At 47.5% G+C, this 13,222-nt stretch overlaps 1 protein-coding gene across 8 annotated transcripts in view; it reads left to right on the forward strand.

Moving 5' to 3' along the window:
* Nucleotides 1-13,222, forward strand: part of bahcc1a (BAH domain and coiled-coil containing 1a) — a 104,018-nt gene that overhangs the window by 52,532 nt on the left and 38,264 nt on the right. For 7 of the 8 annotated variants that reach the window (XM_074656579.1, XM_074656583.1, XM_074656578.1 and 4 more), the window contains exon 3: nt 12,441-12,623. In XM_074656579.1, coding sequence (XP_074512680.1) covers nt 12,441-12,623 — 183 coding nt within the window. Of the gene's footprint in view, nt 1-4,794; nt 5,303-12,440; nt 12,624-13,222 lie in introns of those variants that run through there. The other variant, XM_074656584.1, reaches the window with a different exon arrangement.

Genomic DNA, 13,222 nt, shown 5'->3' on the forward strand with positions numbered 1-13,222 from the left:
ACCCAGGACCGGGTAGTCAAAGAGCTGCTTTGATGTGGCACAAGCATATGTGCAGTGCATGGGCACAATCTCTGCTAAAACGCACTCGCAAAACACAGTTTTACTGCCTCCTGTGCGGCATCATTACTCCTCGTCACTGGAGCGGTGGGATGCTAGAAAAGAAAAAGAACAAGAGAGTGAGAGAGAGAGAGAGAGAGAGAGAGAGAGGCAGCCACCTCCTGTGCCAGGCAGTGCCAGGCTGAAACACTGGAGCCGTATGGTCACCCTGAGGGAGGGGAAACCTGCCCAGTCTAACCACATCTCAATTAACCAATTAAGTTCAAAAGTTAACAGGGGACTAATTAGAGAGAATAGTGCTGAGCACTTGTTTTAATCTGCCTTTTTTTCCCCACTACCAGGCATGTCTGCGTCCGTGACCTGGCTGGCTCAGCTCTGGCTGCGTCGGCTGAAAACATGGCACGCAAGCCGCCGTTAGTCACCCATCCATCCCCATTGGCCAGCGCATAAAACCCGATGGATTTAGACAGATCAGTCATCAGCTGTAAAACAAACCAGATCCTCAGCATTCCACGTGATGTTTCCAGTGGAACAGGAGAACCGTGAAAATCCCATTTTTGGAGATTGAGAGACCTGTGAGAGAACGTTGAGGACAGTTTTTAGTCATATCTGGCCGTTTCCTGTTTGCCCTCCCCTCCCTCTCCTCCTCCCCCTCGTATTTGGTCCTGCAGATGGGTTTTAATGGATGCCAAATGGGAGGTTTAGTGCCTTGCTATTGGCCTGTTGGAGTCTCATTTTAACACCCATCACATTAAATGACTTGTGTTTAGGACTCGAGGCTACGGCGTGCTCCTCTCGTTGACAATATGCCCCGGGCGGAGAGTGTTTGTAACTTACCACTAAAAGTACAAATTTTATCCCTGTGTTCAAGAGGAGGAAGACGAGGAGGAGGGGGTTGCTATATTGGCTGCTACCACCAATAAAAGATATGTGCGCTGTGTGACACAATTGTAGTGGGGCTGCTTTGAGCCCCGCAGCCAAATGCAGTGTGTTTGGAATCAGGCTGACAGCTAGATAGAAAGAGAGAGGTGAGAAATCCCTCTTTGACTCTGCTCGTTTTCCAGCGGGGATATCTTTGTGCTCTGATATTTTTGGGGGCTTTATATGAAGGCTGTGACAATTTTTAAGTTCCTGCATGGTTGATTAGCTGTGTGTGTGTGTGAGTGAGTGAGGAACAGGGTGAGAGATGTCAGAATGCAGTTTGAGGGGTGAAGGACTCCCCTGTTGTACGCTTGGCCCTGGAGGATTCCTCCCCACTTCCTTCTCTTCCTCCCCCCCACTTCGCTCATCCCTTCCTCTGCGAGATCCACAATGCTGGGAAGAAATGTGTCATTAACAGGGGAGACCAAAATAATGTTTATGGGCTCAAGCAGCACTGAAATCATTTTCCATATCAGTGCAACTGCATGGGCCCTGTGGGGGAGTAAATCTGATTTTCTCCTCCCGGTGCCAATGGGAAACATCATGGGAAAGAAAACAGATTGGATTGTTAGAGAGATGGCCTGACGCAGCTGTGGGCGGCTCTTTTTGTGTTTTGGTGTGTAACTGTGTGTGCATGAGAGAGAGAGGAAGACGACTAGAGAGAAAGCAAAATACAAATGCGGATGTTTAGCGTGCATGTGGAAGAGCAAAGGAGATGGATGAGCCCCACTATGGTAATCACAATTTCATGCCTCAGGAATAAAGAGGCGGAACGCAGCAAACGGCCCTGAAACGCCCTCATGTAACAATGGGTCAGTTAACAAGCGCACTCACCAAAGTTTGGACAGATAACAAATGGTTCTCCTTGAGGAGTGTGTGTAGCTGCCCCGGATACAAAGAACAAAGTGCTTCTGGCCCTGCAAGCGCTCAGCAAAACGCCAGGCCATTACCGGCCATTCCGTAAGAAACATTTGAACCAAGACGCGAAAAAACAACTGCTTCATTAGGTAGCGCGGAGGGGGATTTAATAAAGTAAAACGCTGATTGAAATAACACAGCGGTGCTTGGAGAGAAAACACTCCTGGCCTCGGTGTAATATGCAACTTCCTGTTACATCATGAAGTTCTCAGAGGAAGGATACAGAGTGAGAGAAATTGAAAGCGTTTGGTGTTGTGACATGGCTTTTCTTGTGTGCTATTAAATCGGCGTTGTGGGAGTAGGGAATGTGAGTGTGCATGTGTGGGTGGGTGTAAAAGGAAGGTAATGGGCCTTGAACTCATTTGTCCCGGCCCGGTCCCGCTGCTGTTTCGAATCTGTCCTCCCACCTCCTGCATCCCGGCCTGGAATGTCTGCTTGTTCTGCACAGAGGAGGCCAGTGACTCAGCACACTGCCGCACGTTCACACGGATCACAGCGAGTACACCTAAACACAGGTCCGAGTGACGAGGCCCAAACCTAACAGACCTGTACTTTTACCTCAAGGCTGGCCCACAATAAAACATTTTCAACATCTTAACAGATGTTGAAAATGTGAGAGGTCCAACACATAACCACATGTTATGTTAAATTTAACAGTTTTGTTCCTTCTGGTGTGTGAAGAGCAACGATTTGGCCAAAACAGCCAAAACACCACACTCTAACAGATTCATTCATGAACAACAAGAGTCCCGACTAAAAACGGAAATCTCACAAAATCTCTCGCTATCAAACGTGGCAGACGACGGGCGACGGGAATATTCACAATGAAAAAAGAAAAATAATGAATGAGAAACATTAAATAAACACCTGTGTTGTTACCTTAAATTAACAAGTTGGTCCTCCATTTCTGAGATTTCTTTATGTTTTGCGTTTTGCCTTAGCTCATGCATTAGCCGCGGCCGCCATGACAGCGGTTGTTGTCCTTCCGCTTCAGTCAGCTTGGTTTCCAATTGGCTATCGTCCTTTCCCACGTTATTGCGTCATCGGCTGTCCTCGGGGTTCCCCACACACAACAGAATATCCGATCGTAAATATTGAACATGTTTTTGAAAGGCTAAACGCCAACAAATATGGATTGAAGCAGAATGTATCATGACATTTTGCTACTTAGTAGCAAAAAATACATATATTTAAACAGTTTTATATGCAGACTTTTGTATAAATTATCCAGTAAATGTGTTATTATGATTTTAGTTATACATTAGCAAATCGAATTTTGACAGCCCCGGTTGGGAACCACTGGAATACATCCATGTTAGAAACGCGAGTAACAGCCGGGCAGAGTTTGTTGTGTTGCAGTACAGAAAGCGTAGCTTAGTGTTATCTAAAAGATCTTCAACGTCACTGCTGAATATTCAGAGGATTTCAACAATGTGGACGAGGTCTTTGAATTCGATGGTTGCCCGTATTTATTTGAGCCAGAGTATACGGATATTCAGATTTCACTACGAGACTTATCCTTTTTGAATGACGAATACAGACCTGCTGATGTGGAAAGTTATTTCATCTCACGCAGGGTCGCAGAACATCTGTGCTAACTGGCCGCCCGCTGTAGTCTTTGCGGTGTGTTCGAGTTTTTTGGCCAAGACGAAGGCGACGCAACAGGCGACCTTCGTCGCCGCCAGTTCTTTGATGTCGGGTTGATGTGTCTGGTCCTTTAGACGACACACTTCCTGGTCTGCATCTCTGCAAATAGCTGCACTGTTGCTGTGTGTCCAGCTCTTTATTTACTGTGCCCATAAAACACCTCTTCAGCAGGAACTCCTCCAGACGTTGCTATCTCTTCCTGTTGGCCATCATCCCCTCCTGCCTCCACACCACTGTTGGCACAGGAGTAATAGGATTAGAGGTTTGACAATGATTACCTTCTCTGAAAAGGAGCCTTTATGAATGATTAATTGTGGTTAATTCAAGGTGGAATACCCCTTGAGGAGGCTGGCCAGGTAGTGGCCAGCTGATGCTTTTGCAAATAGCGCAGGAGGGTGAGAAAGAGAATAGATGGAAACATATTGGTGGGATGTGTGCATGTTCTTTGACACCGCTCCACCCCTACTAGAACAAAATATCCCTCAGAGACATTTTCTCCTATCTGTTTTCTCCGCAGCATCACGGCCTGTGTGTGGATCCATTGTTTTTTTCAGGCTCTGTGCCAAGCCAGGGCGAGCCAGTTGGACTAATTTGCTTAGGATTAGAATCTCTTATCCCTATCATGTCAACTTGTATATTGTATAAACAGCTGGGTGAAGTGAGCGGGGGTGCTTTGGCCGACCTCCCCCCACCGAGCCAAATTTATTTACATAGTACTCAAAAAAGAAATTCCCAGAATCCATTTTGCCCCCGCCATCGCTTCAATCGCGAGCAAAGTGGCTGACCACGAAGCCACTCTGCAAACACAGGCTGTCAACTTTCATCGAGACGACCACCACACACACAATCGCGCACACACACACACGGAGGCTCGCATATGCTCGGCGACACACACACTCCCACACACTCCCTCTGCTGCTCTCAAACGTTTCTCACACCCTTATCTACACTTCTTAGTCTAAACTCTCGCCCCTTCCCTTACCCCTCCTCTGGATGTTGCCCTGTCGTCCGTTCTCACTCTCTTCTTCCTCCATCCGTTCTTCCAACTGCTTCTTCTCCCGCCCCCGCGCTGACCACATCCACTAAACTCACTCCACAGGCACGCAGTGTGGAGAGTGTCGGAGGCGTGCGCTGCTGGCACTTTCCCCCACCTCTGCACTGGGCCCGGCTCCAGGACCGGACCGCCTGCTCGCTCTCTCTCTCTCTCTCTCTCTTACTTCAGTGTGATCAGACCTGCCTCCTACTAGCGTTATAGAGGGGGCTCCGCTCCCTTAAAGTCCCACCATACAACCACCCACCAACCCAAAAAGTCAGAGAGGGAGTTTGTGACGCACGGGGGGGGGCAAGCAACTACAACAAAAAAACAACTGCAACAGTTGTTTCTGAAGTGAGGAGGAATTTGGCTACCAGTTGAGCTAATGTTTTCAAGATGACTTTGACTGTTTGAAGGAAATCCCCCCTCTTTAGTAGCCATTTGAAATTCCTTCTGTGTTTTATTGTGAGGAAGTAGGCGCTGGGTTAGTCAGCGGCCCTCCGGGGTAGTGTGTGCAGTCTGTCTGGGGCTGCCGGTGCGTACAGCTGCCCAGTTCAATCCCGGAGTGTTGCTGGAGAGGGTCCGAAAACTTTAGTTGTGTGTTTATGAGTGAATATGTGTGTGGAAAGTCTGGCTGGCGTCTGAATTCCTGGGGCCGAACATGGAGCTACATCGGTAGGAAAGTCTGATGAGAAAGACACATCCTGCTCAATATGTTTTCACTCGGTAAGTTAAATTTGAAATGTCTTATTTCTTCCATCGCTTCTGTTTTCGGTCTCGCTTTCAAATTCGTCACTTACTCGAGTATTAAAGAGCCAAACCAGGCCACATAACAAACTCCCAGTCTAATATGTTACCAATACATGTTCTGGTGTCATAAAGCAGTGCCAGCAGCTACTTCAACTAGCCGCAGGATTTGAAGCAAAAAGGTTTCTTGTCTTCTCTTTGATCGTCTAACTCTCGCTGATATTGATTTAATATATTTGAGACGAGAAAGAAGAGGGTGTGTGTTTTGTCACAGTCAGGACATGACAGAGGGAGAGTATATGAGCTGTGATCGTTCATCGTGAAGAGCCACAGAGCCTGGCTGCCACATGGCACTGACCGCTGACAGTGCAACCTCGAACTGGATTGTGCTCACTGACTCTTTCTTTGATCGGAGGGCTTATATAGCAGCAGCTGTGTGTGTGTGTGTTTCTATCTCCTGGCATTACTTCTTCTTCTTCTTCTTCTTCTTCTTCTATCCTCCCCTCTCTGGCTGATCACTGAGCTGTGGAGAACAGGTTGATGCAGTCACACCTGCAATTTTCTCTCTCTTCTTCTCTTGTCATCATCACTCTCATCTTCCGTTGTCTGTCTGGCGTCCTTGTCTAGACGACACGTCCATCCGTCCCTTCAGGCTGCCATCTGCAGAGAAGACGGAGAGCGGCGGACGAACCTGGCTCGTTTTTCAAGAGCAGACGGGGAAATATGATGCACGGTGGAATAATTGTACTTTATCTTCTCTTAGACAATAGGCATAGTCGTAGATCTTCTGTTATGTGTGTGTGTGTGTGTGAGAATGGGTGTGTGTTTCTCAGGGAGGAAATTTTGATCTGATTCCCAGCATTCAAAAGAACAACGTGTTGTGGGTGGGTGCTTGTTGTCTTCTCAGCTTTTTTTTCCCAGCACTGTTTGGCCCACATGAATCCCTTTACATCCTATTATTGTTTAATTCCTTGTTAAGACACCAAACAACCACTCACCCTGGAGTTCCATTAATGAGAAGGGGCGAAGAGATTATGACACCTCCCTCCCCGCAGCCTAACAATTCATTAAATTCTGGAGAAAGGTGTGTGTGTGTGTGTTTAGGAGCTTGGGTGGGGTTTCAAGGTAGGTTGGAGAGGCTGTTGTTGCTGAGCAGCACACTGACCAACTGCATCTGCCCACTGCTGTTGTAATGGCGAGCGTTCAGCCTCCTCGCCTCGAGCGCTGTTTCTCTTTCGTTCCCATGACAACTGGGCCTCCGTTCTCCCCGCTCCGCCTCCCCGCCTGCTGCTCACTCCGTGCCGTGCATGAGGGTCTCTGCCTGGGCCCACGTTACTCTGTGTGCATGCATGTGTTTTTGGACTCCCTCACCCTACACGCCCACGCCGGAGCGTGGGTGGAGTAGCACTTAACACCTCCACCTCCAGAGGTTCTGGGATATTTGTGTGTTTTGTTTTTTGTGTTTTGCACATTTGAACCCATTTTGAACACGACCGTGCTAGAGTGAGGGGCGTCAGGGCGGGATGTTTAGACGTCAGGAAAGGAGGTGGGGTTCCCCCCCACCCCCCCACCCCCCCGCTCCGCTCTCCTTTAATTCTCTAATAGGATTAATCTTCATCGCTGTCAGGGATCGGCGCCGATTAGGGTGCACATGACCCGATTTTTTTCTTAAGAGCCCATACAAGTGCACTGCTGGCACCGCTTAAGAACCAGAGAAATAAATAAACAGGGTTAAAAAAAAAAATGCAGGCCGAGGAAACGCTACTTTTACAAGGAGCTGGCGTAGCGGTGGCAGGCTCCCTGGATCCATGTCATCATTTAATAAGCTGCTAAATAAACAGTTACGGCGAGTCCAGCGCGGATGCTGTCATGGCTCGGACCTTTGCTCTGCTTGTTCTGCACTGCTTTGGTTGGCACCCAAGGCAGACCAGCCCACTTTAATAACCTGTGTGTTTTCTCACCGACACCTCTGATTCATTAGGCTTTGAATGGGTTTATGGCATCGTATTAAAACAGTGTGAGTGTTGCTCAAGTCCTTTGGAGAATGCAAGGGGAATGCATTTTTGCGCAGCATCATGTGCCGTATATTTCTCAGCGGGAAGCAGACATAACACAGAGGGAGGGTTCATTTACTGAGTGACAGGCTGTGGAGTCAGCAATGTGACAGAGGTGAACGCTGCAGCACTGTTATTCTGTGCTACAACAGCTCAGATTGGACCTTCTCCCAGTACAGACCCCTATGGCCAAACTCGATCGCGGAGAGGTCTGGTTGTGTATGAGTTGAGACCCTCCTAAGGTTTTCCTTCAATCCCCTTCTCCTCCCTAACATCAGCTTAGACTTCAAAGATCCCCCTCCCTGACATCTAGACATTCCCCTTTTTTATGTATTGTCCCTCTCCTCTCCTTGTCTTTCTGGCAGCGGCTCTCTCCTCTCTTGGTGTGTGAAGAGGGGCTTCACGGCCTCTCTCTGTCACTCTCTACGTCTCTCTCACCCTTTCTCTCTCTCTCTCTCTCTGGGGCGAGGCTGTTAATAATGCAGGAGGATTAGCTGATTTATGTGAGCCGGAGGCGCTGAGGAAAGCTGGGGTTCCTGGGGGCGACAGGCAGAACGAGAGGGGCCGAGGAGTGTGCGATGTTGAGGGCGGTGCCATACAGGAGCCCTAGGTGTCTGGTGGTGATGATGATGGGGGCTGGATGTGTGCCTAGCGAGCACGCTGGCAATAATCCACCACCCCCCCACCACCACTGTCCCCCAAACTCCACCCTGCACTCCACAGAGCTCTGCCAGGAGCTCTCCGCAGGGTCAGGGGTGATAGGAGGTAGCAGCGGAGAAGGAAGGAAGGGAGGGAGGGGGGCTGAAAGAGAGGAAAGCATGGATGCTGTAGTTAATGCCATCAGGCTACCTCCCACCGACATGTACCATGTTGCTATGGCACCCATTCCTATGTGTCTGCCTCCTTTAAGATATTTAAAGACTTCCTCATCATGTATGTGTTTTATTCTGCAAATGTTTTTATAGTGGAAGTCCTCCTATTATTTGTTTGCATGTGATCTGTATTTCGTCCCTACCATTGCATCAGAAAGTTGATTTTGCTGACTTTGACTCAAAAGGTTGACCCTCACAATAGACCCACAATACAAGTCAACAGTAGACGTCACAAGGAAGTGGTGTACATCCCCTGAAAGCTGGGAACCTGAAGATTAATTTGAGATGCGGCTCAGCACTATGTGTCAAGTTGTTCTAGTCATAAATCATAAATAAACATTAATTAAATAATTAATAAATTAAAATTGTGAAAGCATATAAGGGTTTAGAAGATTATGATGGAAGTATATGATGGTTATTTCCATGCTCTATTGTGTAACATAAGTTGTTGCAGCAATTTTTTGGTTGATACCATTTGTTACACAAATTTTATGCTGAATTAAACCATTTTTTTTACCAATCAAGAATTGATAAAAAATTATCAATAATCCCTACAAAATACATTATTAAGACACCAAGACCTTGAGGAACATCACAGAAAAAGTCATGCTGTGATTTGGTATCAAAAAGTTTTGACATTTGGAGATTTCTGCAAGAATTGCATTTATCAGTGATTGGATGGTGAGCGCTTCTCTTCTGGAAACTGCTCAGAAACCCCCTTATTGTCAATCTACCTAAGAAAGCAATCCATCCTCTGAATGCTCTAGGTCTGTAGTTTGTGGCTGTAAAGTTTCATGAGGCTGTGATTATCCTAGAGGTCACCACAGGTGAGGTTTATACAGTGAGGTCAAGTTTTAAAAAATGGTGGGCTGCCTAGATCAGCCATTCAGTTTTGGCTCCCCTTCCTATGTCACATGCAGGCTCATTACAATATTTCACCCACGGCTTGAGAATTAACTTTGCAAAGGTGCACCATATTTTTCTTGCAAGCCAATTAGAGCAGACTGGAGGTTTTCTGGAGGGGGTCTTAAAGAAACAGGTGCTAAAACGGAGAGTTTCGGACGGAGGGTGAATAGAGGTATATTGAGACAGACAGTAAAACAAAAATGTATGTGTTTTTTTAACATTAAAGCATGTAAACATGTTCTAGTAAAAACCTCAAATACAAGTATGAACCTGAAAATGAGCATGATATGGGACCTTTAAAAGCAGGTTTTCCTGTTGTAACAGAAAATCCATAAAACAAATGATGACCAACAAAAACAACATTACTAATTACCAATATGGGAAACAAGGAACATAAAACGTTTTTTATATTTTCTCCTGTGGCCAAATTTTGGAGGCGTAGTGTTAAATGTGCTAGTTAGGAGACTGTTCTTTTGTGAGTTTGTGATAGACCCTTGTGTGAACACACACACACACACACACACACATTCACACAGGGTTGGTTTTAAGGCAGTTTTCGAGGTAGAGTAAGGTAGGGGATTGTGGGGGATTTCCACCTGTCTGGGGTGCAAAGTGTGACGGCGGCGTGTCTGTATGTGTGCAAGACTACGTGTCCATGCCTATTTCTAAGTGTGAAGTGTGTGTGTGTGTGTGTGTGTGTGTGTGTGTGTGTGCCTCTGTATGCTCCTGTGCTCTGGCCCATGAGCCAAAGGCTATTCGGTGCAGCAGACTGATGGGTTTATCCCTGCTGTCTGCCTGGAGGATGCGCTCACTCACCGCTCGGCTGATTAAGACTTCCACGCAATTGTTCTCCTCACACTCCCAGAAAAAAGATCGATTCATGTTTGGACTGAGTCATGCTTAAAGAAAATCAAATCACACGGCCGTTCCTTGTTAGATCAGCTCATCATGAGGGGCTGATAATGAATTTTTACCGTGTTGCTCTCCCCCCGACGTTTTCACAGCTACAGCCCCCCGTGCGCACAACGTAAGAAAAACACCAATGTGTGAGTTTGTGCAAGTATGTGCATGTGTGTGCTCTCATCCGGGCGCCATACATATGCATGAGACTTTCACGGCAGTGTGACTTGGGGGAAATGAATGTGCAAAGAGTCGGGCACCCGGGCCCCTCGCTCAAGTGCACTGGCGGGCGCGTAATGGGAATGTAATTTAAGCAGTGGTTAATCAGTGTGTTTTCTCCAGCTTGCCCAGCAATGCATAATAGACAATCAGCCCCCAGTCACACGGGCGTTGCTACGAATGGTCAATTACTCATCATAGTCTTGTTAAACACACAGTTCAGCCAGCCAGGGACAGATTGCTCTGCTGGTGCCATCATTATGGTAAAGAACAAAGCAAAGAAATGCTATGTGTCAGAAAGAAACAGGGAGGGGAAGAAGAGACAATGAGGGTTGGGGAGGAGGCATAGTGTGTTTCTGCTCATCACGATATGGGGCAGAGGAGGGAAAAGGGAAGAGAGGACACTGTGACAAAGCAGAGAGAGAGAGCAAGGAAAAAGGAGTAAAAACGGAAACAAAGAAGAAAGTACAGGATTGTCGGAGTCATGCAGAGCGAAGGGAAGAAATAGGAGGTGAAATGGAGCAGAGCAATGAGAGAGATTGAGGGCATGAAAGTGAGAGATGGAGAGCATAAGATAATGGAGGGAGGGAGAGAAATTGAGAAAGGGACGCTGGGGAGCCGGAGCAAAAAGTGTGTGAGAGCGAGAGGGAGAGAGCCTGAGAAAGTGTGTACTCAGCTGTGAGATGAGACCTCTGTCTGCCCATGGGGAGAGGCGGTGTGAGAGGAGAGACGACGGCGAGGGGAGAGAGCTCTGCCTGCCAGCGAGGGGGGGGGGAAGGGAGTCTCACACTCTCACTCATTCACCCTTCTCCCCAGGGCAGCGAGCAAATCTGCCTGCCGTTGTGATTCCACCTAGACAGCCAGTGGGCTCCATCCTTTTACATCTACATCTGATTTTTTTGGCTGGACCGCAGAGGGCCAGCCCTACAAACGCAAAAGTCTGTCACTGAGTGAGTGATGAAGTTACACGATTGGTTGCCCGAGTGTCAGAGTTTCCCTATTGGTCGTTGCTCTTTCATAAAAAGCGGGAACAGCCCTTTGTTTACGTTTTCAGAGGGGGCGTGTCAGCGGTTCCACTCACCGGCGCGAGTGCTCCTCTATCTAAGCCTAAGTCCCGCCCCTTCCGGTGGACCCCATGGGACCTTATTTTGGAAAAAATATGAACGGCAAGCGACAAATAGTGTTTTGATCCCGTTTGAATTGCACCATGAATCACACATATAATGTTTGTCAATTCAAAACATAATTTTGCAAGTCAAGAAAGTCTCAGTTTGTCGTAGTATCATTTAGTTTTGTGTGAAGCGGCTCAGTGAACCATATCTCTCGTCTCACACAATATACGTCACCAACACTAGCTATCTAGCTAACGTAGCTATGTTCCACGCACAAATGAAACGTATTATACCTGATGTGTTTTATCCAGAAACTCCTGTTTTTTTTATCAAAAAAATATTTGTGTCTCGCCGTAGACTACCGGTCATATTTTTTCCGAAATAAGGTCACATGGTGGTCCACCGCCTGTTTTATCCGGTGACGGAGGGCCTCTCAACGCTTTCCATTCATTTCCTATGGAAAGCAGGAGGAGCAGTGCATGGTGGGAGTGTTGCGGCGAGTTGGAGAGGGTCTGTATTTGCATAAAGTTGAAAAATCGCAACTTGATGCGAATGAGCCCGTCAGACTCACTAAACTTGGACCAAGCTGTGAAACTAAGCGATCTAGTTCTAAAATGAAACGAGATTCAGCCGTGGCATCGCCTATTTCTCACTTAAAATGTTCAGAAGTAGATTTTGGTGGATTGTTTAGACGGAATAACAGAAAGTTTATGAGCAGGCCGCAATGTTGTTTCCTGTTTGAAAAGGCGAGCAGGAAACCAGGGACCAATCAGGTGCATTCAACGTCAGCGCTTGAACGTCCAGTTGAGTGGAGCAGCGAGTCCCCCAGTGTCCTCACAGGACGTGGTGGACATGTACCGCTGGATTTAACATCATAGACATGACCACGGACTATTTGTGTAACAATGTAGCCACAGACTGACCACACACGGTCCAGCCATGTACTCGGTTCTGACTGAGTCTTGTTTTCTTAATTCACACTCATGGTCACAGTGTACACTTCTAATTCTAACCATGTTTTCTCTCCTTCCCGTTTGTCCCTGTGGGTATGCAGGCAGTGGATTGATGGGCAACTCCTCCGCCTCCTTCATGGGGACCTTCCTGGCCAGTAGTCTGGGCTCCCCCCCTTCCCATCCGTCTCACCCGTCCCGGCCGCCCTCCTCGCCCTCTTCGCCCTCCTTCCGTGGCGGACCCCACTCCAGCGCCTCGCAAATCTGGTTCCCCCATTCGCATGAAGGTACCTTAAAAGATCACACACACAAACACACACACATCTGACCACAGCATGATATTCCCGTCCTGGCAGTATTGGGAGTATACGGAGCTTTGCAAAGGGTGTATTGTTACTCTGATATTGTGTATTTTTAGGCCGTGTTAGGTTTCCACCAAAAGAGCAGCTTGTAATCATCCAGCAAGAGCCAGGCTCCCACCCTTTTATTTGTGCACCGAAATAGGTCCCAGGCCCAGCATGTTTTGGGACGGAGTACAATGCCACGGTTTCTGGATGGGGACACAGGGTCAAAAGTTCAGCCGAGGAATCTTGCGGTATTCGATTCACGTCAGCAGGAATGTCACTCAAGACTTCTGGGAAGCAGCACGCGCCAGTGAAAAAAAAAGTTGCAGTGATTGCAGAGCTTTCAGCTGGTGTCTCCATCACAGCGTTAATAGGGTAGTTCCCACCCGACGCTCAGCATTACAAAAACCCCTGGCAACACACACACACACACACACACACACAGGGAAGAAAAAATAAACACACTCAGTTCCAACACCTCACATTTCTGCTTAGATACAGCCAGGAAGTCAGACAAGGATAGAGTAGAGAGATTAATCTGC

The sequence above is a fragment of the Sebastes fasciatus genome, chromosome 13 (genome assembly GCF_043250625.1).
Source record: "Sebastes fasciatus isolate fSebFas1 chromosome 13, fSebFas1.pri, whole genome shotgun sequence".
Classification (NCBI taxonomy): domain Eukaryota; kingdom Metazoa; phylum Chordata; class Actinopteri; order Perciformes; family Sebastidae; genus Sebastes; species Sebastes fasciatus.